An 18,617-nucleotide genomic window follows, 5' to 3' on the forward strand; every position below is an offset into this window, starting at 1 on the left:
TATATGGGAAGTTGAGTAGTGTCGGCTAACAAAAATGTTAATAGCAGTAATATAAGTTGACACATTTCAACAATTTGAATTATCTCACTTTGGTTATTTATACGTTACTTATAAAATTGTTTCAAATAATTTCAGTTAGTTTTTAAGTTATTAAAAATAAATATCTATGTACCTACTTCCAATCAATTTTTTTTTAAATAATTATTTAAAAACTATTTCAAACATGTTATATTAAGTGCTTCAAAAATTTTGCTTTGCTCTTTTTTCATATTTTATTAGCAAGTAAACAAGAGCAATCTATTTGTCCCTGCATGTGTATGTATGACCTATCTTAATTCTAAACGGAAAGAATTTTAAAATACCTGAACAAAAATTTTAAAATACCTGTTATTTTACAGTTGGAATTTTTGAGTCATTTGGTAAAATACCATTTATTTCAAAAATAAAAAAATATTCAAATCCGGTCATAAAAATATATGATTGTTTTTTCCAAACATTTTAAATATTTTTTTTTCTTAGGTAATTGATATAAATGATAGTAAGTTTTTAATATTTTTTCAAATAAAAATAGAGGTAAAATTTTGAAGTTTATATAAAATTTGAAAATTTGTATTTAACAAATAATATTTGATTGTATTTTAGATATTATTTTCTAAATCCCTCTTCAAATTTTTTCTTTACTATGTATTTATATCAATATTTAAGAATTATCTTTCCTTAATTATATTTTCAACTTGACACCACAGTTACTCCCCATATCTTGAGTTAACTTACCCTATGAGAAAAAAAAGCTGTTCACTTAAAAATAATGAAATGCTTTCAGTAACATATAAAACGTTGAAGGCGAAGGATGTGCTTGTTGTTTTTCCGCTTTTTTTTAAATTTTAAAATAATTATCAATGAAAATATTAATATATTTTTTTGATTTTTCAAATATATTTTCTAAATTTTACCTGTTTATACTTATTATAAAGTGTTATTTTATTTTAATATGTCTTCTCAAAAAATAGCCACTTCGATTTAAAAAAACCCATACAAAATAAGGTCGTGCTTTCAAGTTTCTCTCTGAGCATTGGGACTTGTTAGATATAAAGACATTACTCAGGATATTATACACATTTTTTAAAAAGCTTTCCATTTAATTCTATTGCACGAAAAAGAAAGAAAGGTAGGAGGAGGAAAAAATTAAAAAAACATTTAAATTCATATTTCAGTATGGTTTCAAATGTTAATGAGGAAGGATGTATAATTTTTCATGTAGTACATTCTTTATTTCTCAATAAGGTAAGTTCAGTAGTGTCGGCTAACAAAAATGTTAATAAAAGTAATATAGGTTGACACATTTCAACAATTTGAATCATCTCATTTCGGTTATTTACACGTTACTTATAGAATTGTTTCAAATAATTTCAATTAGTTTTTAAGTTATTAAAAATAAATATAATATATGTACCTACTTTCAATCAATTTTTTTTATCTAATTATTTTAAAACTAGTTCAAACATGTTATATTGAGTGCTTAATAATTAATTTTTGCTCTCGTTTCATGTTTTAATAGCAGGTAAACAAGAGTAATCTATTTATAAAATGGTCTTGGCTGTGTATGAATCTTAATAGTAAATGCAAACGGACGAAAATTTACATGACTCTCTGTCATTATACATTTGGAATTTTTGAGCCATTTGCTGAGATACTATTTATTTCAAAAATAAAAAAGATATTCAAATCCGGTCGTAAAAATATAGGATTGTCTTTTCCAAAAATTGTATTTTAAGAATTTTAAAATAAATGAAAATAATATGAAAATATTGATATATATTTAATTGATTTTTTAAATATATTTTTGGAATTTTACCTGCTTTATAATAATTGTGCATTTATTTTAATACTTCTCAAAAAATAGCAACTTCAATTAAAAAAAAAACCCATATAAAATAAGGTTGTGCTTTCAAGTTTCTCTCTTAGCAGTGGGACTTGTTAGATATAAAGACATTAGACGAGCTATAAAAATAATGTTATTTATAAAGAAGAAAATGCAAATGCATACTAATTCATACTTTATGAAATATTACAGACATGCGTGTATGTATACAAGGTGATTCATATAAAGTGGCAAATAATTTTAGTGATGGTTCTTTGGTCAATTCCCAACAAAAATTGTGTGCGGGAGGAGGAAAAGTGCAGGGTGGGGATTATGGTGATGCAGGTGTACTCTTTTTCGAACTATAGCTGTTGAAAAAATCGGTCCCAGATTTTTCCTTTATATAAATAAATACTAATAACTACGGAATCATGTAACATTTAGTAACCAATAAACACTTGTTTCACAGATAATTTATCGATCTTTTTGTTCTTACAATCAATTATGTATATCTGACCATTAGTTTTGACATATTCGAAAAGTTGATCAAATAATCTCATCCTCAAAGTTAACTCAAGTATAAATTTTAGTAAAAATCGGTTGAGTAGCTAGATCCTCGGCTGGATCTTTTGGCGTTCCAGCATACAAAACCCATTCTCCATAAATAATGGTGTTCTGTGATTCTCGTCTTTGAGAATTGAAGCAGAATAGTACTCACCCTTTATGTTGAATGTCACCCAAAATTTGAAATTTAACAAGTTCATTTAAATTTTGTTCTTTATTTTAAAATGTAAGTATGATAAAATTGTATAATTTGTAACGATTTAATAAGCGACATAAAATAAAGTTTTCGATACATATCCTTGTTTGAAATCCGTATTCTCGTTTTGAAAATATGGAGAACACGGCGCAGCGCAACTATCAAATAAAACTATATTTAGAAAATAAAGAAATATTTATCTTTAAATTCTTTAATTTCGTATTTTCGTACTGAAAATGCCAAACTTTGTTGTAAAATTTTACAATTGTTTGTTTGCATTCTTGGGTTTCAAATTGCAAGTTATTTCATTATTCAGCAGTTACATTTCTTAAGTACTTCTTATAATTTTTTGCTGGATTTCGAAATCAGGAGTTGTTGCCTTTTCTTTTTTACTTTTTATTATATGCCTTATATAAAATAGTAATAACATTTTTTTTGCTACACAATTAAATTATCCAGCTTATGCATATACATTTGAAGCCATTAGTTTCAATAAAATTTAATTAATAATGTAAAGATTATGTATAAAAAAAAAATTATATTAAATTATACTTACATGCGTTGCTTTTATAAGCGTTAACAAAAATGTTAAGTATGTTGTTTAAAAACACGAAACAAATAGCAAATAATTCAGACTTTATTTAATAACGATTTAAAAAAACCTTCACCACGATTTAAATCATCAAAAAAAAAATAATGTGGCCAACAAATAACCGACCGCAATGTATATTGCCTACTTTAGTGAAATTGTTGCAAAAAGATTATGATAATGCATTTTAAACGCTTCTTTTCAATTTCAAGGAAGTAAGCAAGCTTTTGGCTAACTTATCTAGAAATGTATAAATTTGGCTCTTAGCAGAATTTCGCTTTGTACCACCCGAATTCCCTGAGAATTTCACCAGTTAGTTTCGATAACAACCAGAATTTAAAGAAATTCCGTTCCGTAAATATGATAAAAATTGTAGAATTGACTCCAATGCGGTTTCCGCGCCCTGATCTTTCAAAAAATTAATAGATTCAAAATGTAAAATTGGCGCGCAAAAAGGTTCGGTTTCCGAGGTCCGATATATTTCAAAAGTTGATCAATCCGTGCCGTAGAAAAAGTAAACTCACATATAAAAAAAAATTAAATTCGGTTTTGCCGAACTTGAAACACACGCGCCATACAAATCGACAAAACGACATCTCTCTAAAAGTAGTTTATTTACGCTTCACTACAATGGAGAAGTGCGTTTCCACCAAAAACTTGACAGCCAAAATTTGATGCAATCACATCATCTACCTTATTGTATACAAAGCGGTCGGTAAAAATTATGTAAGCATCTTTATAAACACATTCATAAAAGCTTAAAAACTTAATGGCATATATGTAATAAATTGAGCATCATCTACAGGGTGATTCTTAAATTTAAAGAAACTAAATACCTAAAGAAGCTTTAAAATTTTTTATGTTTTCTTATTTAATGAAGAAGTCGTAACCAGCAGTAGTCGTAACCAGCAGTAATAATTTGAAATAAACAGGAACTTAAATGTATGTCATGTGGTTTTACTCTAGCGAATGGATAATATGTTTGGAATAAATATACAAATGCTCTGCAAAACTACATTCTTATTGAAGTAAAATACTTGTCATGTGATCATTATATTTTATATAAGTGTAAAAACAAAACCAAAGTGGTAAACGATAACAGCGGACTATTTTCGTTCTTAATCCAGAACAAAAACGGACCGGAACAATCAAATTTTCAGTATTTTGCACATAAAACCGCACACGCATCCTGCCAAACGCGCACAGATTATAACAAAAAAAACGGAAAACAGGATTTTAGCCTCTTTCAATGTATTCCCAACCTAAATAATCCTAATATGTTATAATATCGTACTTCGCAAGCATTACGTATCCCAAAAAAAATAAAATAGTCCAAATTTTGCTCTGTGAATAAGTTGAATGGTATTGAATTTGTATAGCTTTTTTTTTGTTGTTTTCTATTGTCTTGTATAATTTCTTGTATAACATAATATCAATAAAAATTCATGTAATTAACGCAGAACCACTTTGGCTATTTAAGTTCATAAATAAAAACATGAAAAAATAACAAAAATATTTGACTCTATTCTTCAGGTGTTCATTTCATGATTCATGTGCTAATTTATTTGCTGATTTAATTTAGTTTGCAGAGAATATATAACTACAATATAACAATCAATAACAATATTAGCAATAAATTACACTATATTCAAATGCATTGCGGACTAAGCTCAGGCTTATTCAACTTACTGAGAATATGAAAATAAAACAAAAATTAAAAAGTTGTGCAGAAAATCGGTGTACATTTTATACGATACGAATACCATATAACATATACAGAATTAAGAATACATTTTATTCGATTTCCTCTTTTTTCTACATGTTATTCTTTTTGGTTTCTTTTTGTGTGTTATTTCTTCTGCGAGCGTTGGAGATCTAAATTTTTACATTTTATTAGAGCCCTTAAAATCTTGAGAAATGGTTTTTTTCTTTTATCTCCTATACCATTCAAGATCTTTTAATGACTTAAATTAAAGCTTAGGTTAGGTTAGGTTGCACGGCTCCCCGATGAGTACACTTAGGCCACCAAGGCCCGTCGTGTTGCCGTCGCCGTATTTCCCGTATCTCTCATTAGAACCAGTCCGAGTTCCTCAGAAACGGACCAAAGTCCCTAGCATTTACATTCTGTTTGTCCATATCTGGCCCAAAAAAGTGGGACCCAAGAAATCTCTGCCTGGAGTTCACCAACGCCAGATACGAACCCAGCACGTAGGTTATCGTTTCCTGCTTCTCCTCGTTGAAGAAGTCTAGTTTGGGTCACAACTACCTTGTCGCGTTACACGTTGTTCCATTGGCCCAACTGAGATTCCTGCGTTCCACCAGTGGCAACAATCTGTAAGCGCTTAGAGACATGCCCAGGTTCTCCTTCCCAGGTAGAATTCCAAGGGTAGTTCTTTGTCTTGCAAGCTCATCTGAATTGTAGTTCGTCGAAATCCCACTGTGTTCGGGAACCCAAAAAAAGTTTAAATCGAAATGCCCCGCCATAAAAGACAACTTACAATCTAGGACCATTCTGAACATAGAGGTATCCGACTCCAGCGCCCTCATCACGGCCTAGCTGTGCGGGAAGATGCTTACACTGCAAGTGTGAATCCGTCCGTGTAAAAATGGATAAAGCTGCGTCCCGCCAGCATTGGTTCGGCAGGATTGAAGCCCGAAAATTCTATACGAATGAAAGCACAGAAAGAACCAAATCAATTGTCTCCACCTCATGCCCCCAGTCCGCAAGAATCGAAGTGTGACCCATGGAACCACACGAACACTGTGATGCGGCTCTTAATCGTACTACGGATTGCGCAGCCATCTGCCAGCCCAGTATATCCAATGGCAGCCAGGTAGAAGAGAATCTCAAGGGCCTGAGTAGGGGTGGAGTGCATAATACCACCAACAAATATTATTGCTATCTTTTGAGCCCTGTTGATCTCAGGTTTAAGGAAGTACGGAGTGCCGGAAACCACACCAGAACTCTGTACATCAGGGCCAGTGTCATCACGGCGGTGTATAGCTAATGAACCACGTTTGGTTTTATGCCCCACCTTTGCCCGATGGCCCTCTTACACGAGTAAAGCGTAATAATTGCTATCTTTACTCTCTCCATGATGTAAGACTTCCACGTCAGCTTTGAACCAGCCTCCCTGCTAAGGGATAGGCGGATTCCGCCAAGTTTTGAAGGAGTTACGCCTGAAATCTTATATCTCCTTATGAAAATGACTAGTTTTTTGAGGGTTAATAGTTAGCCCAGAGCAAGCCACCCAGTTCAAAACGAGGTTAATTGCCATCTGTATCAGCACACTTAGGACGTGGAGGTGTTTGCCAGACACGGGCACCGCCAATTCATCTGTGTAGGCGACTACCTTGCAGCCCAATAACTGATTGAATTACCAAATTCCAGAGAAGAGGAGACACCCCCTTACGGAGTGCCGCAACCTACTCCCCGTTAAATGCATGAAGCGCTCAGTTGGAAGGCGAAGCAAATTAAAACTTAAAAAATTGGCTAAAATTTTCTAAAAAAACTTTGAAGTTTAAAAAATATAACGTATACGTAATGCTTGCGAAGCACGATATTTTGTATGAAATTATCCAGTTGGATAAAAATAAAAAATAAAAGAAGAGAAAAATTAAATTTTTCCCAAAGTTCAAATGCCTGGCATTCCAAAAGTGCATAAAATACAAAATCATGTAATATGTTGCTTTCAAACCGTTTACTAGTCCTTTCAGAAACTGAAATTTGAAGTCTCTACCTCTTTTGGAAGGGAAGTTATGAGCAAAAACGCTGGGGCAAGTAAAAATTTTATGAAATTTCGTTAAAATCCCTGTATCTCGGAAACCGTTGAGTTTTGTCAACTAATTTCAAACAAAACTTTTACCCATTTTTGATGCACTCTTTACTGAATCACCCTGTATATAAAGTATGTGCAAGAAAAAAATTTTAAATTTAATGTGATACCAATTTTTGATAAGAAAGAAAAGCATTGACAAGATATAAGCAGCTCTATCCTGAATTTCTTTCGTAGCTCTGAAATTCGGAAAATTACGGTTATTGTTATATAGTTTAATTGAAAAACTTCTTGTTGCTTGGTTTCAAGTTAATTAATCTATTTATTAAACATCTGAACTATTTATACAAAAATTATACTACTTGAAATGAATTATTTCGCACAATGTAACTCAAACATAATATAAAATTCATAATTTTCCCATGTTAACTTACGTATCATATAGGTTTCAAATTTACTTAAAGTAAAATTAACAAACAAAATATATGTAATTTGACCCCTACTAAAATATTGTGGGAAGTTATATATGGGAAAATATTTGCATTGACTAACTATAATGTTTGCAAATACATGTGCGTTAATATTAAGTTTTGGCAAATTAAAATTTTAGCAATTTTGGTAATTGAAATAAATGGGAAAATAATAATAAGAAACATAGAATTTAGAATAATTGTTCTTACACAACAATTATGAATTACTAATATTCTGCTCTGAGTATTCATTTTGGAACAATCATAAATGACGTTCGTAGTAAAAATTATCCTCAAAAGTCTACGAAAGAAATAATCACTTGTAGCAAGCAATTTAAAGAGAGGAGTCGTATTTAATTTTCAAATATTGAATTTTTTGGTTTGAGTTTGAGTTACACAGCTACAATGAAAGGAAATGAATTGATATTGCCAAAAAAAATTTTTTTTCAAAAAAAATTCAAAAACTAAAAGAGCTTCAAAACGTTCAAACAATATTTGTAGCATGAATATTTTAAAAAATATCCTTTCGTATGAAAGTTGTTTACTGAAATAGCAGTATAAATAAACATGTGATATTATGTTTGATCACCGCCACAGGTGGTGATTCATAATTTCTACGAAAAAATTTTGTGATCATTTAAAAGTCTAACACGTCGTAGTTATGTTCGTAATTTGCAGGATTCTACGAGTGGAATTCATGATAGGGCTGAATATTAAAAGATAAAAATAAAAATATCAAGATGGAAGACAAATAGAGAAAAGAATAAAACAATGTAGAAATAATTATAATTTAGTTATTAGTTATTTAATCTTACTGTCTCATTGATCCCCAACGACGATTTGGTATATTATCGGGATTGCTGTAAAAAAATTATGTTGTTGTAGACTTTTTGTCAATTTTATATTATAAAATTATTTTTTATATTTATACAATTGCTTAGATACAGTTATAACAAAAATCGAATTATTATTAACTAATATTGAAAATATTAATTATTTGAAATTGCAAATAGAAATTTAATTTTATTAAAAATAAAAAAAATACAGTCAATATTAAAAAAACAATAATTTTTTTAAAAACTATGAATAATAATGCAATAACATACGCGATTTCTATGATGACGATCAAAATTGTGTTAGCTTATCGATTTTTTAGAAAATATAATTGAATCCTTATCTGTCATTTACAAGTATATTGCGAATATATAAAACGCGACAGTTTATATAATTTGCGAATGATATGTTCAACAAAAACTAGGATAAACTATGATAACAAAAAACTTTTCTGTTAAACTAAAAATTAGATATACAACTCGGCTATGCAGTTTTGTAGAAAATTCAAACCTCTTTCTTAAATTGTAATTTGGGAGTACTACTTCAGCGTTTAGTGAGCACACGCGTTTTTCATTTTTTTGTAAATTCAATGTAAGTACATATACTTTATATTTAAGTAACGATTTTTTCTCATAAAAAAACATATTTTTTGTCAATAGAACAAAGCACATAACCGACCGCAATGTATATTATTTAGATTAGCAAAAATATTCGAAAAGATTATAAAAATGCGTTTTAAACACTTCTTCACAATTTTAAGGACACTAATAACCTTTTAGTTAACATACCTAGAAAAATGTGAATTTGGCTCTTAGTAAAGTCTCATTTTATGCCGTCCGAATCATACGAAAAGTAATTTTTGGTGATAACCTGAACTCAAATATTAAATTTCATGAAATTCCATCAAATCGGCCCCAGATCATTTTCCAAACCCTGATCTTCCCAAAAAAAATTACAAATTCATTACTTTACTACCTTGAATTTAAATATTAAATTTCAATTAAATCAGTTGATTATTTTTCTTTATATATGCAAAAATGTATATTTGTCCTGTAATAAACGTCCAGTTAATATTTTTTTCAAAATGATCAAAAGTGTAAAATAGGCCCGTTAGAAAGTCCAGTTCCCGAGGCCTGATATATCCCAAAAGTTGATCAATCCGTGACATAGCCAAAACAAACTTACATATAAAATTTCATGAAAATCGGTTCAGCCAAACTTGCAATACACGCGTGCACACACATACAGACAGACAGACCGACAAACCGACACCTCTCTAAAAATAGTTTATTTACGCTTCCCTATGGAAAACTCGATATGCAAAATTTGAATGCCATCACATTTTGACGTTGGCATTTGAATGCCAACATCAAAAATTCTATCCGTATATAAACGTCAACAATAATTTAACAGCCAAAAAATTTGTTTTGCTCATCTTTTTCTAATTTCACTTAATAATACGGTAAAAGTAATATTTTAATATAGTAATATTGAGATTTTTAAAAAGACAGGAGAAAACACTAAGAATTGATTAAGATTTTGAAATACCGAAAATCTATTTCTTTTTTCAAATGAAGTATAACATAAAACTTCAAAGTTGAATTTGAAAAATTTTGAATTGAAACTAATAGTCGTTTGAAATTTCTAAATAGTCGTTTAAAAGAAAAACCTAATTTTTAAGGGCATTGAATTTTAGTTTATAACCTTAAAACTATAAATATGTATTAAGGGATATAATACATATTTATAACAATACATATTTATATATTTATGCGTAATACACATTTATATGTATATTATATTATAACAAATACAAGGTTTATTGTTTATTACACATATCAAAGTGCATTGCTATATATCATTGTATAGACCCTTATGAGTAGACAAAACTTTTGTAAAACCTTTTGTTTACTTTTTGAAGTTTTAAGAATAACTGTATGGGCCTGCGTAAGACAAGCACATTATTAAATATGATTTGGAAATCTGAGAATAAGTGTTTCATATGAATGTCTATATGAATTATTTATTACCTGTTCAGATTTCGGCATCACATGACTTCAAAATTAAAAAAAAATTTAAATTTAACTCAATTTTCTAGGAGACTTAACGAGGAAGCTTTCTCCAATTTTAGCACAGCTGCCAACCTTGAATTTGATATATGGGTCATCTTCATACCTGTTCTGGAGTTATTGAGAAAAATAGAATACAGCATATCTAACTATATGCCAAATTTTTTTCTTCAATGACTTAGAAAAATTACAAAAATCGTTCAAAAAGTTTTTCTCTCCTATTATGCAAATACTCAAACAGAACAGATACGAAGATGACCCAAATACCAAATTAAAGGCCAGTAGACAAGATTGCCAGCTGTTTTAATATAAAAATAACTCCAATGTTAAATCATCTAGAAAGTTGATGTTTTTAAATGGAAAATTAAAATTTCCAATTTTTTCGAAAATTTAAAGTCATGTGATTTCGAATTTTCAGGTTGCCAAATCATTTTTAATTGTGGGCCTCTCTTACATAGCCACGAAGTTATACATAAAATTTCAAGAAGTAAAAAAATCAGTCGAAACTAACTTTACGTCCCTGTAACTTCGAACCTGTTGAGCTGTGGACACGGTCTACATAGAAAAGTTTTGTCTACTTATCAGGCTTATACAATGGTATATAGCAGTGTACTTTAATACGACACCCTGCATGTATTAAACGATATAACCTTGTGTTTGTATGTTAATGCCTTACATTAAAAATAGGCATATAATCTATTTGAAACGTGTTGAAACTGTCTCAATTTACACAAATGTACTTAAATAATGTCAACGAAACTATTGAACTAAAGTTGAATAACCTATAATCTTCGTCACTTAAAAATTTCTGACTTCAAAATTATGGGGTAAAAATTGCTGAATTATAGATATTACTGCAGTGTTGAAAAAACGTTAAAGTAATTGACTGAGTGTACAATAAAATACATACCTTGTAGGAGTTCTGCGCAAACTTGTTCGGGCCCAACTATGCCTTGATATTAGTGCTCTCTCCTCTTCTCTACAGAAAAATAAAAAAATAATGTCACTTAAATAATATCAAAAAATTTTAGAGATTTGTTATTCATATACAATCTGCAAAATTTGATTTAAACGATTTCATGCACATACGAGTATCAAACAAAGCATATTAGTTTTACAAGTAGTTCGACTCTTCGTTTACATCACATTTAATACTGCGCATAAAATAATACTCTAATGATCAGAATAATAATCAGAACCCATGTACATAAGTATTTTTAATCTGTAATGCAAACAAATAACATATGTACGTGAATGTATAATTAGGTATTATGTACTATAATAATATTTTTGGCAATGAGAACTGATAATTATATTTTTGGCTGAAAAATGCGAACTGTCAGATGTTTTTTTTTTGTACTGATCATTTTATTTTTTTTCTTATTTAAAATGAAAAAAAAAGGTTTATCATATCAATATTAGCGAGTTTCCGCCCCTAAATGTTTTTTGGAAATACTCTATTTGTTAAACTCTAATGTAATAAGATTTGAAACATTTTCATATAAAATTTTGCTTTAAAAATATATTGTGAATAAATTTAATATACACTTAGGTTTTGCTTATTAATACATTTTGCACTTTTGCAACAAATCGCGAAAAGAATGCAATACTTATGCATCTACTTGTACTATCTACTTCAGCAAAGTAAATTTTATTAACTTTAATCACTTACTTAAGGAAGTTTGCACTCCTTGTTATAACTCACACTTCTAGAAAATAATTTGTAAACAATGTTCATTCTATCAAAAATAAATGCAAATTACTCCCATAAGATGTAGTACCATTTAGTACCGGATGGTACCATACTAGCAAAACCCTAATGCTTTTTGTCCCATGTCTCTAGCCCTTCTAGAAGTATCCGCACTTTTTCACACTTCAGAAGTAGCTATATTCATATATGTACATATATAATATAATGTAAAGTAGGATGGTTTTTGAAGAGTACGAAATATGAATAAAGTAAAGATTTTGAAAGGTATATTCAAGTTACTACGTACTCGTAGATAGTCTGATCACCAGATGGTTATTAGATCAATGCTTGCCGGAGTACGTATTTTTATTTTTTTATATTTTTTTTGCTATTTTATCTTGTTTATATATTTTGTTTTTCTTAATGTATAACAGATGAATATTGTTATAAAACATGTATAGCTATGTATACATATATAATAGACAAATAAACAAAAAATAAAACTACTTGTAAAATAGATATGCTTTGGTTATTATTAAAATCAAATATCTTTTTAAGAATAATGTTCGGCTTATTTGAAGCCGTTAACTTTCGTTTGCTTGTCACTTCCACTATTCCCAAAATATTCCACTTTTATTAAGAAATAGATAGTAATAAAAGTTGTGTACACAAGAAAAAAAAAACAAAATTTTATAAACAAACTGAAATAGTGAACTGAAATAAAATTAAGTAAATCTTGATAAAAACAAAATTTATTTTTCATAATATTTTATTTTTCATTTCATAAAAGTTAGGTAAAAACGTTTATGAAAACAACTGAGACAAGTTTAAAATTTCATATATTGTACATGTACAGAGTGCTCATATAAGGCAAATGATTTTAGGTATGTATCTTTGATTAACTTCCAGCAAAGGAGGAATTTCTTTTTCGAAATTATTAAAAAACTCGAAATTTCTCAAAAATTTTTATTATTTTTTTCTGCAACATAAATGAGATAAAAAATAAAGCAATTTATAAAGAAAAAAATGTGTATGCACACTGGTTACTTTGTGAAATATATCAATTATAGGTACATATGTATGTATATTCATAAGAAATATGGGTTTTAAATTACAAAGACAAGATTAAAATAAAATTTAATTTTTTTTAACATTATTTTGTCTTTTTATAACTTTATTATTTTTTGCAATTATCTATAAATTTTTATATTATTTTTTATATTTGAGTGTATTTTATTACACTCAATTTCTTTTTTAAATCGCTACGCTTTTAATATATGGATACATCATTTTTGGCACCTTGTACTGGATGAGTTACAAAAATGGTTTCGAACGCTTTAAAAATGGTTAATATTTTTAACTTTATATACGAAAATTAAACTTTTGTGTCTTTAAAAGTACATTAAAAAAATAAGTGCATGTATATCAATTGCGTATTCTTTTTCTCCCTCAAAAATTCCAATGTGTAAAAAATGGAAAGTAATATATGTATACTTCTTTACTCTTTTAAATAAGGGAACTTTTTGTATTTTGTAATTGCAAACAAATATTGGTGAGTGACTACATGAATGTTATGCAGATACTTGTATTTACTTCTCAAATATTTATTTTATTCCATCTAGGTCATTATTAAATAAGCCCTTTCACAACAGCAAACAGACATAGGTAAATCGACTTAGAATTCTACTTCGAATTCAATACAACATATAGGCGAGCAAAAAATGTTGTAATACAAAACATGTAATTTTTATTACAAAATATTACATTTCTTTTTAATTAAATAATGATGACATAAAATGTTTTCTTTTCGGTATTAAAGCCTTAGAATATGTTGTGAAATTACAATCATTCGGTCCCAATAAAATATTTATAATATTTTATACTGGCTACAAAATTGTGCATTCTCAAATTTTGTCACCCCAATTTTCACCCCTGATATGAAGTTTTGTTTAAAAAATATCAAAGCCACAAAATGCCTCCCATTTTTACAGTTTTACCATGTAATATTCGTCGATGTAAAATTGTAATTGATCAAAGAGATTTAAACAAATGAAAACTAAAAACTTATTTTTTGTGTTTGCTGTAATTTGCTGTAGCTCCTTCAGCGTTACCATATTGCCAGGATTATCTGAATTTTTCAGATTTTGCAAAAGTCTGCAAAATGACCAGATTTCTTACCCAACACGTTAGACTTTTTTAAATTTGCCAATTTTTTTAAACGCTAATCCCGTATTTCAAAAATCAATACACAAAAAAATTATTTAAAATGAATTGTGTGCGTGTGCTTGCTTGACTAAAGCTGGATTCACTGGTTCGTCGTTTTTGAGCTAACTAAAGTTGAACTGTGGCACGGATTCAACTTTTTGAGAGAGAGGAAAAAAAGCTATACTAAAAATAAAGAGAATGTCAAGAATTCAAATTTTCATACAAAATACATCAGCTCGTCGCGAAAGCGACGAATCAGTGAATCCAGCTTAACCGAATACTGATTTTGATATTTTGAAACTTATTGTTTGTGAAGTAAGGTTGATTTTATTATGTTGATATAAGTTACCCTTCATCTTACAGGCAATTTTGTGCTGATGGCCAACGATGAAATGGAAAAATGGTTAAAAAAATCACTTTTGTTTTAAGAATATTAAACCATCAAAATAATTAATTTTTACCGACCGTATTGTGTATACAATAGGCAGGTTATGTGATGGCAGCAAATTTTGCATATCGAGTTTTCGGTGGGAATGCACTTCTTCATGGTAGGGAAGTGTAAATAAACTGTTTTTAGCAACCTGTCGGTCCGCCGGTCTGTCGGTTTGTCGGTCTGTGTGTGCACGCGTGTATCTCAAGTTCGGTTGAACCGATTTTGATGAAATTTTATATGTAAGTTTATTTCGACCATGGCACGGATTGATCTTTTGGAATATATCAGGTCTCGGGAACTGCACTTTTTAGTGGGCCTGTTTTGCATTTTTGACTATTTTAAAGAAAATATTCAACCGATTTAAGTACTTGAAATTTCATATATAATCAACCAATTCATTTCTTTCAATTGGTTGATTATATATGAAATGAAATTTCATATATAATAAACCAATTTCATTGAAATTTAATATTTAAATTCTTCGCAATAAAACAATGAACATATAAATTCATTGGGAAGATCAGAGCTCGAAAACTGATCTGCGGGCCGATTTCACATTTTTTACCATATCTACGGAACGAATTGATGGAATTTTTTGAAATTTGAGTTTTGAGTTCTGGTTGTTACCAAAACTAACTGGCGTGCATTTCAGGGAATTCGGGTAGCACAAAATGAAACTCTACTAAGAGCCAAATTTACGTTTTTCTAGGTATGTTAACTATAAGCTTACTAATGTCCTAAAAACTGGAAAGCAGTATTTAACAGACCTTTTTATAATATTCTGTGACATTTTCACTTAACTAGACAATACACATTGCGGTCGGTTATGTGCTGATCACATCAGAGTTTTTTTTATTTAAAGGATCAACAGAAAAAAAAATCAAAATCAGTAAAAATTATACTTTTAAAAATAATTTGATTCATACTTTTGTTTTTTTGAAAATTTAATTCTAATAAGAATAGTTTTTGATAAACATTAGTTATAGGGCAATAAAAATGTGCAATTAAATTTAAGATTTTTTGTCAGAACATGATATCTACACTTTTGCCCTTTCGAGTAAAACACCATTGCAATTTTTTTGTGTTTTGTTTTAAGGAAACTAACTAGTGAAAATTTAGTAAAGATGGTTTTAAAAGTTATCATTTTAAAATGTTGCTACTAAATACTACATAGTTTTAAAATTTTAATATATTTTTCTATATCAAATAAGATATACACTTTTTGCAATTGCAATTAGTCTCAATCAGACTTATCTTATTTTAAATGTTTTTAAATGTGCGTTTTACTTATATGAAAATAACCAGCATGAACATTTAAATATAAAATGTAGAAATGAAAGGTGCAGTTGTTTCATTTTCAACTTAAAACGAAACTGTATAAAAACTAGAAGACATTTTCATTTCAAAAGTGGTTATCATGACATATCTATATTTCAATTCGAAAAGTGAATAACTGTTGATATCTAATTTTGTCAGAAAATTTTTTAGAACAATTAGTTAGTTATATTTTCAAGGATTTTTTTTTTTCATTTTTTTTTCTTGCATTAGAAAGCGCTTAAAATTTTAAGTAATGCTGCATTCATAGCTTTTTTGTTGTTAAAAATGTAAATATCATATTCTGATAGAAAACCCTACAAATATAAAGTCTGGTTTTTTTTTTCAGATTTTTTGACGAAATTTTCTAGGTTATCTATGAAATGAACATGATAAAGCTGAGCTCGTTACTAAATTTGATAGCACGATACATCGAATGGTTTTCAGACGAGGTTAAGTTTAACATTAAAACAAATTTAAAGCATTGTTTTTTTATATATCCAGAAAAATTCTAGGGATAAAATGAACACTTTTAGAAAGTGCACTATCGTTAATTTATAAAGGACGTTCAAAAATAATCGAATACCGTCCTTTAAAAATTCACTTAGTAGAAAATGCTGTTAATAAGCGAACCACAGGTGCCCCCAGTATTTAGATATTTGACTGCCTGCTTGATTACAGGTTTGCTCAATTTTTTATTAACATACATATCTAAACATATATGCACAAAAAATATTTATGATTTTAATAACAGGTTTCATGTTTTTATTTAAATTTTATTGTGTTGCATTAACAGAGTTTGTTTCCTGCCAATACTGGTTGCGAAATTAATAATAATACAACTGTAATAATAATAGATCAGACAAATACGTATATACATATATATAAGAGTATATAAATTATTACCCGCTTGGAGTTGAGTTACCATGTGGTGCTAATTCCAGTTCTACACCACCGTTATTATTAATACTGTCATTTCTTCGATGATCAACGTGCACACTGTTTCCACTTGAACTTATATTTTCAGTATTACTATTGTTTGGCTGTACACAAACACCGCCCCCACGTCCACTGCCACCTACTTCATTTTCTCCAAATCCTTCGAAAGGCTCACCTTCTGACAACGACGAGCATTGTGATTTTGGAGCATCTGAAATTAAAGAAAAACAATTATAAAGCTCAAATCAATTACGAGATTCTCATAATAATTGTAATACAATCTAATGTAAAAATATGTTAAAATACCTGTACTAGGTGGGCTTGAAAGTGATGGGCTGGAATCATCTGAATCAGCAACGGAAAATAGGAATGTTGGTGCTTTTGATGGAGGGCTTTTATTAACTGGCATTGGTGCCATATTTAACTTTCTTTTACAAATGAATAATTAAATTAAAATCTGAAAAGAAAACAAGTAAATTCAATATTTGAAATAATGTACCTACATAAAAACATTTTTTTTAATACTCATTCCTATTAGATCAATAAAGAAAATTTTTATTTTAGATACTTTATATTTAGTTTATAGTTGTATATAGTTTAATTTTATTTTAGTCATCTCTTGTAAAGCTTTATGATAACAAGATTTCTTCATGTTTTCAGCAGTTGAATCTGATCTGAGTTGTCAGAGCATGATCTAATCAAATGAAAAAATTTTATAATCGGAGAGTTCTGATTTTAAAAAGTAACCGCTTACTCCATCATTTAATAATTTTTCAGGTTTTAAATGAAAAAATAGTATTAGAGCTCTGAGAATTGTCAACATTTTTTATTCAAATCACAATCTGAGGATTTTCCAATTGCAAAAAATAAACCGAATTTTTTGCGCTCAACGTCCTGAAATAAAAAACGAACACATATTTATTTTTTAACTAATCTCAATCTGCTTCGGATTAAATAAGGAAAACGTTATCATACCACATTTATCATTTCATTCTGTTTCGAGAGTAGTCAAAGTTCTCTATTGCTAAACCACTAACAATCTCACGCAGCTCGTTTCGATATACTTTTGTCTAGCACTGTAGGATCTAGATCGGCCTACATCCTACAGGCTAATTCCCACCTTAAAGTATTAGTAGCATTATTTTTTTCTGGTTTTATGGACCTATTTCCTCGAAACCTTTTCCAGAGCCTTGAGGATCTTAATCGACCGTTTTTCAATAAAAGTCCAATGACCATATTTGATACCTTTTGCTTCAAACCTTCGGAACCAAGAACGTCTTGGAAAAAAAAAGTCTTACTTTTATGCACAAATAAAGAAAAGCAATTTTTATTATGCGCCACGTATTATGAAATTTCATATATAAGCTTCATTCGACCGTCAGCGAAACCTGCCAACTTTTGGAAGAAATCAGGTGTCAGCAAATGGACGTTTACTACGGGCCAAATACACACTTTTGCGTATATAAAGAGAAATAATCAATCGATTTTATATTAATATTAAGCTATAGAATTATAAAAATCATTTATAAACAAACTTGAATAAGAAAACGCCAAATACATAACCCAAATAACAAAAAATTCTGAATGATTATTTAATTACACGTATACAAAATTTCATTTTTATACCTTTATTAATTTTTGAAATATTTAAAATAAACTCTTTGAGCTGTATGGCAG

The 18,617-nt window shown here is 29.1% G+C and overlaps 1 protein-coding gene across 11 annotated transcripts in view; it reads right to left on the minus strand.

Moving 5' to 3' along the window:
• LOC129614936 (uncharacterized) overlaps nucleotides 1-18,617 on the minus strand; it is a 58,448-nt gene that overhangs the window by 2,198 nt on the left and 37,633 nt on the right. For 6 of the 11 annotated variants that reach the window (XM_055529896.1, XM_055529898.1, XM_055529901.1 and 3 more), the window contains exons 2-5: nucleotides 17,247-17,397; nucleotides 16,908-17,151; nucleotides 11,270-11,338; nucleotides 8,272-8,316 (exon numbers count right to left, since the gene is read on the minus strand). In XM_055529896.1, coding sequence (XP_055385871.1) covers nucleotides 8,272-8,316; nucleotides 11,270-11,338; nucleotides 16,908-17,151; nucleotides 17,247-17,358 — 470 coding nt within the window. In that variant the 5' untranslated portion in view covers nucleotides 17,359-17,397. Of the gene's footprint in view, nucleotides 1-7,821; nucleotides 8,163-8,271; nucleotides 8,317-10,767; nucleotides 11,214-11,269; nucleotides 11,339-16,736; nucleotides 16,844-16,907; nucleotides 17,152-17,246; nucleotides 17,398-17,508; nucleotides 17,635-17,694; nucleotides 17,835-18,617 lie in introns of those variants that run through there. The other 5 variants (XM_055529897.1, XM_055529903.1, XM_055529905.1 and 2 more) reach the window with 5 other exon arrangements.

Source organism: Condylostylus longicornis, unplaced genomic scaffold (genome assembly GCF_029603195.1).
Source record: "Condylostylus longicornis isolate FDR11 unplaced genomic scaffold, ASM2960319v2 ptg000130l, whole genome shotgun sequence".
Taxonomy (NCBI): Eukaryota; Metazoa; Arthropoda; class Insecta; order Diptera; family Dolichopodidae; genus Condylostylus; species Condylostylus longicornis.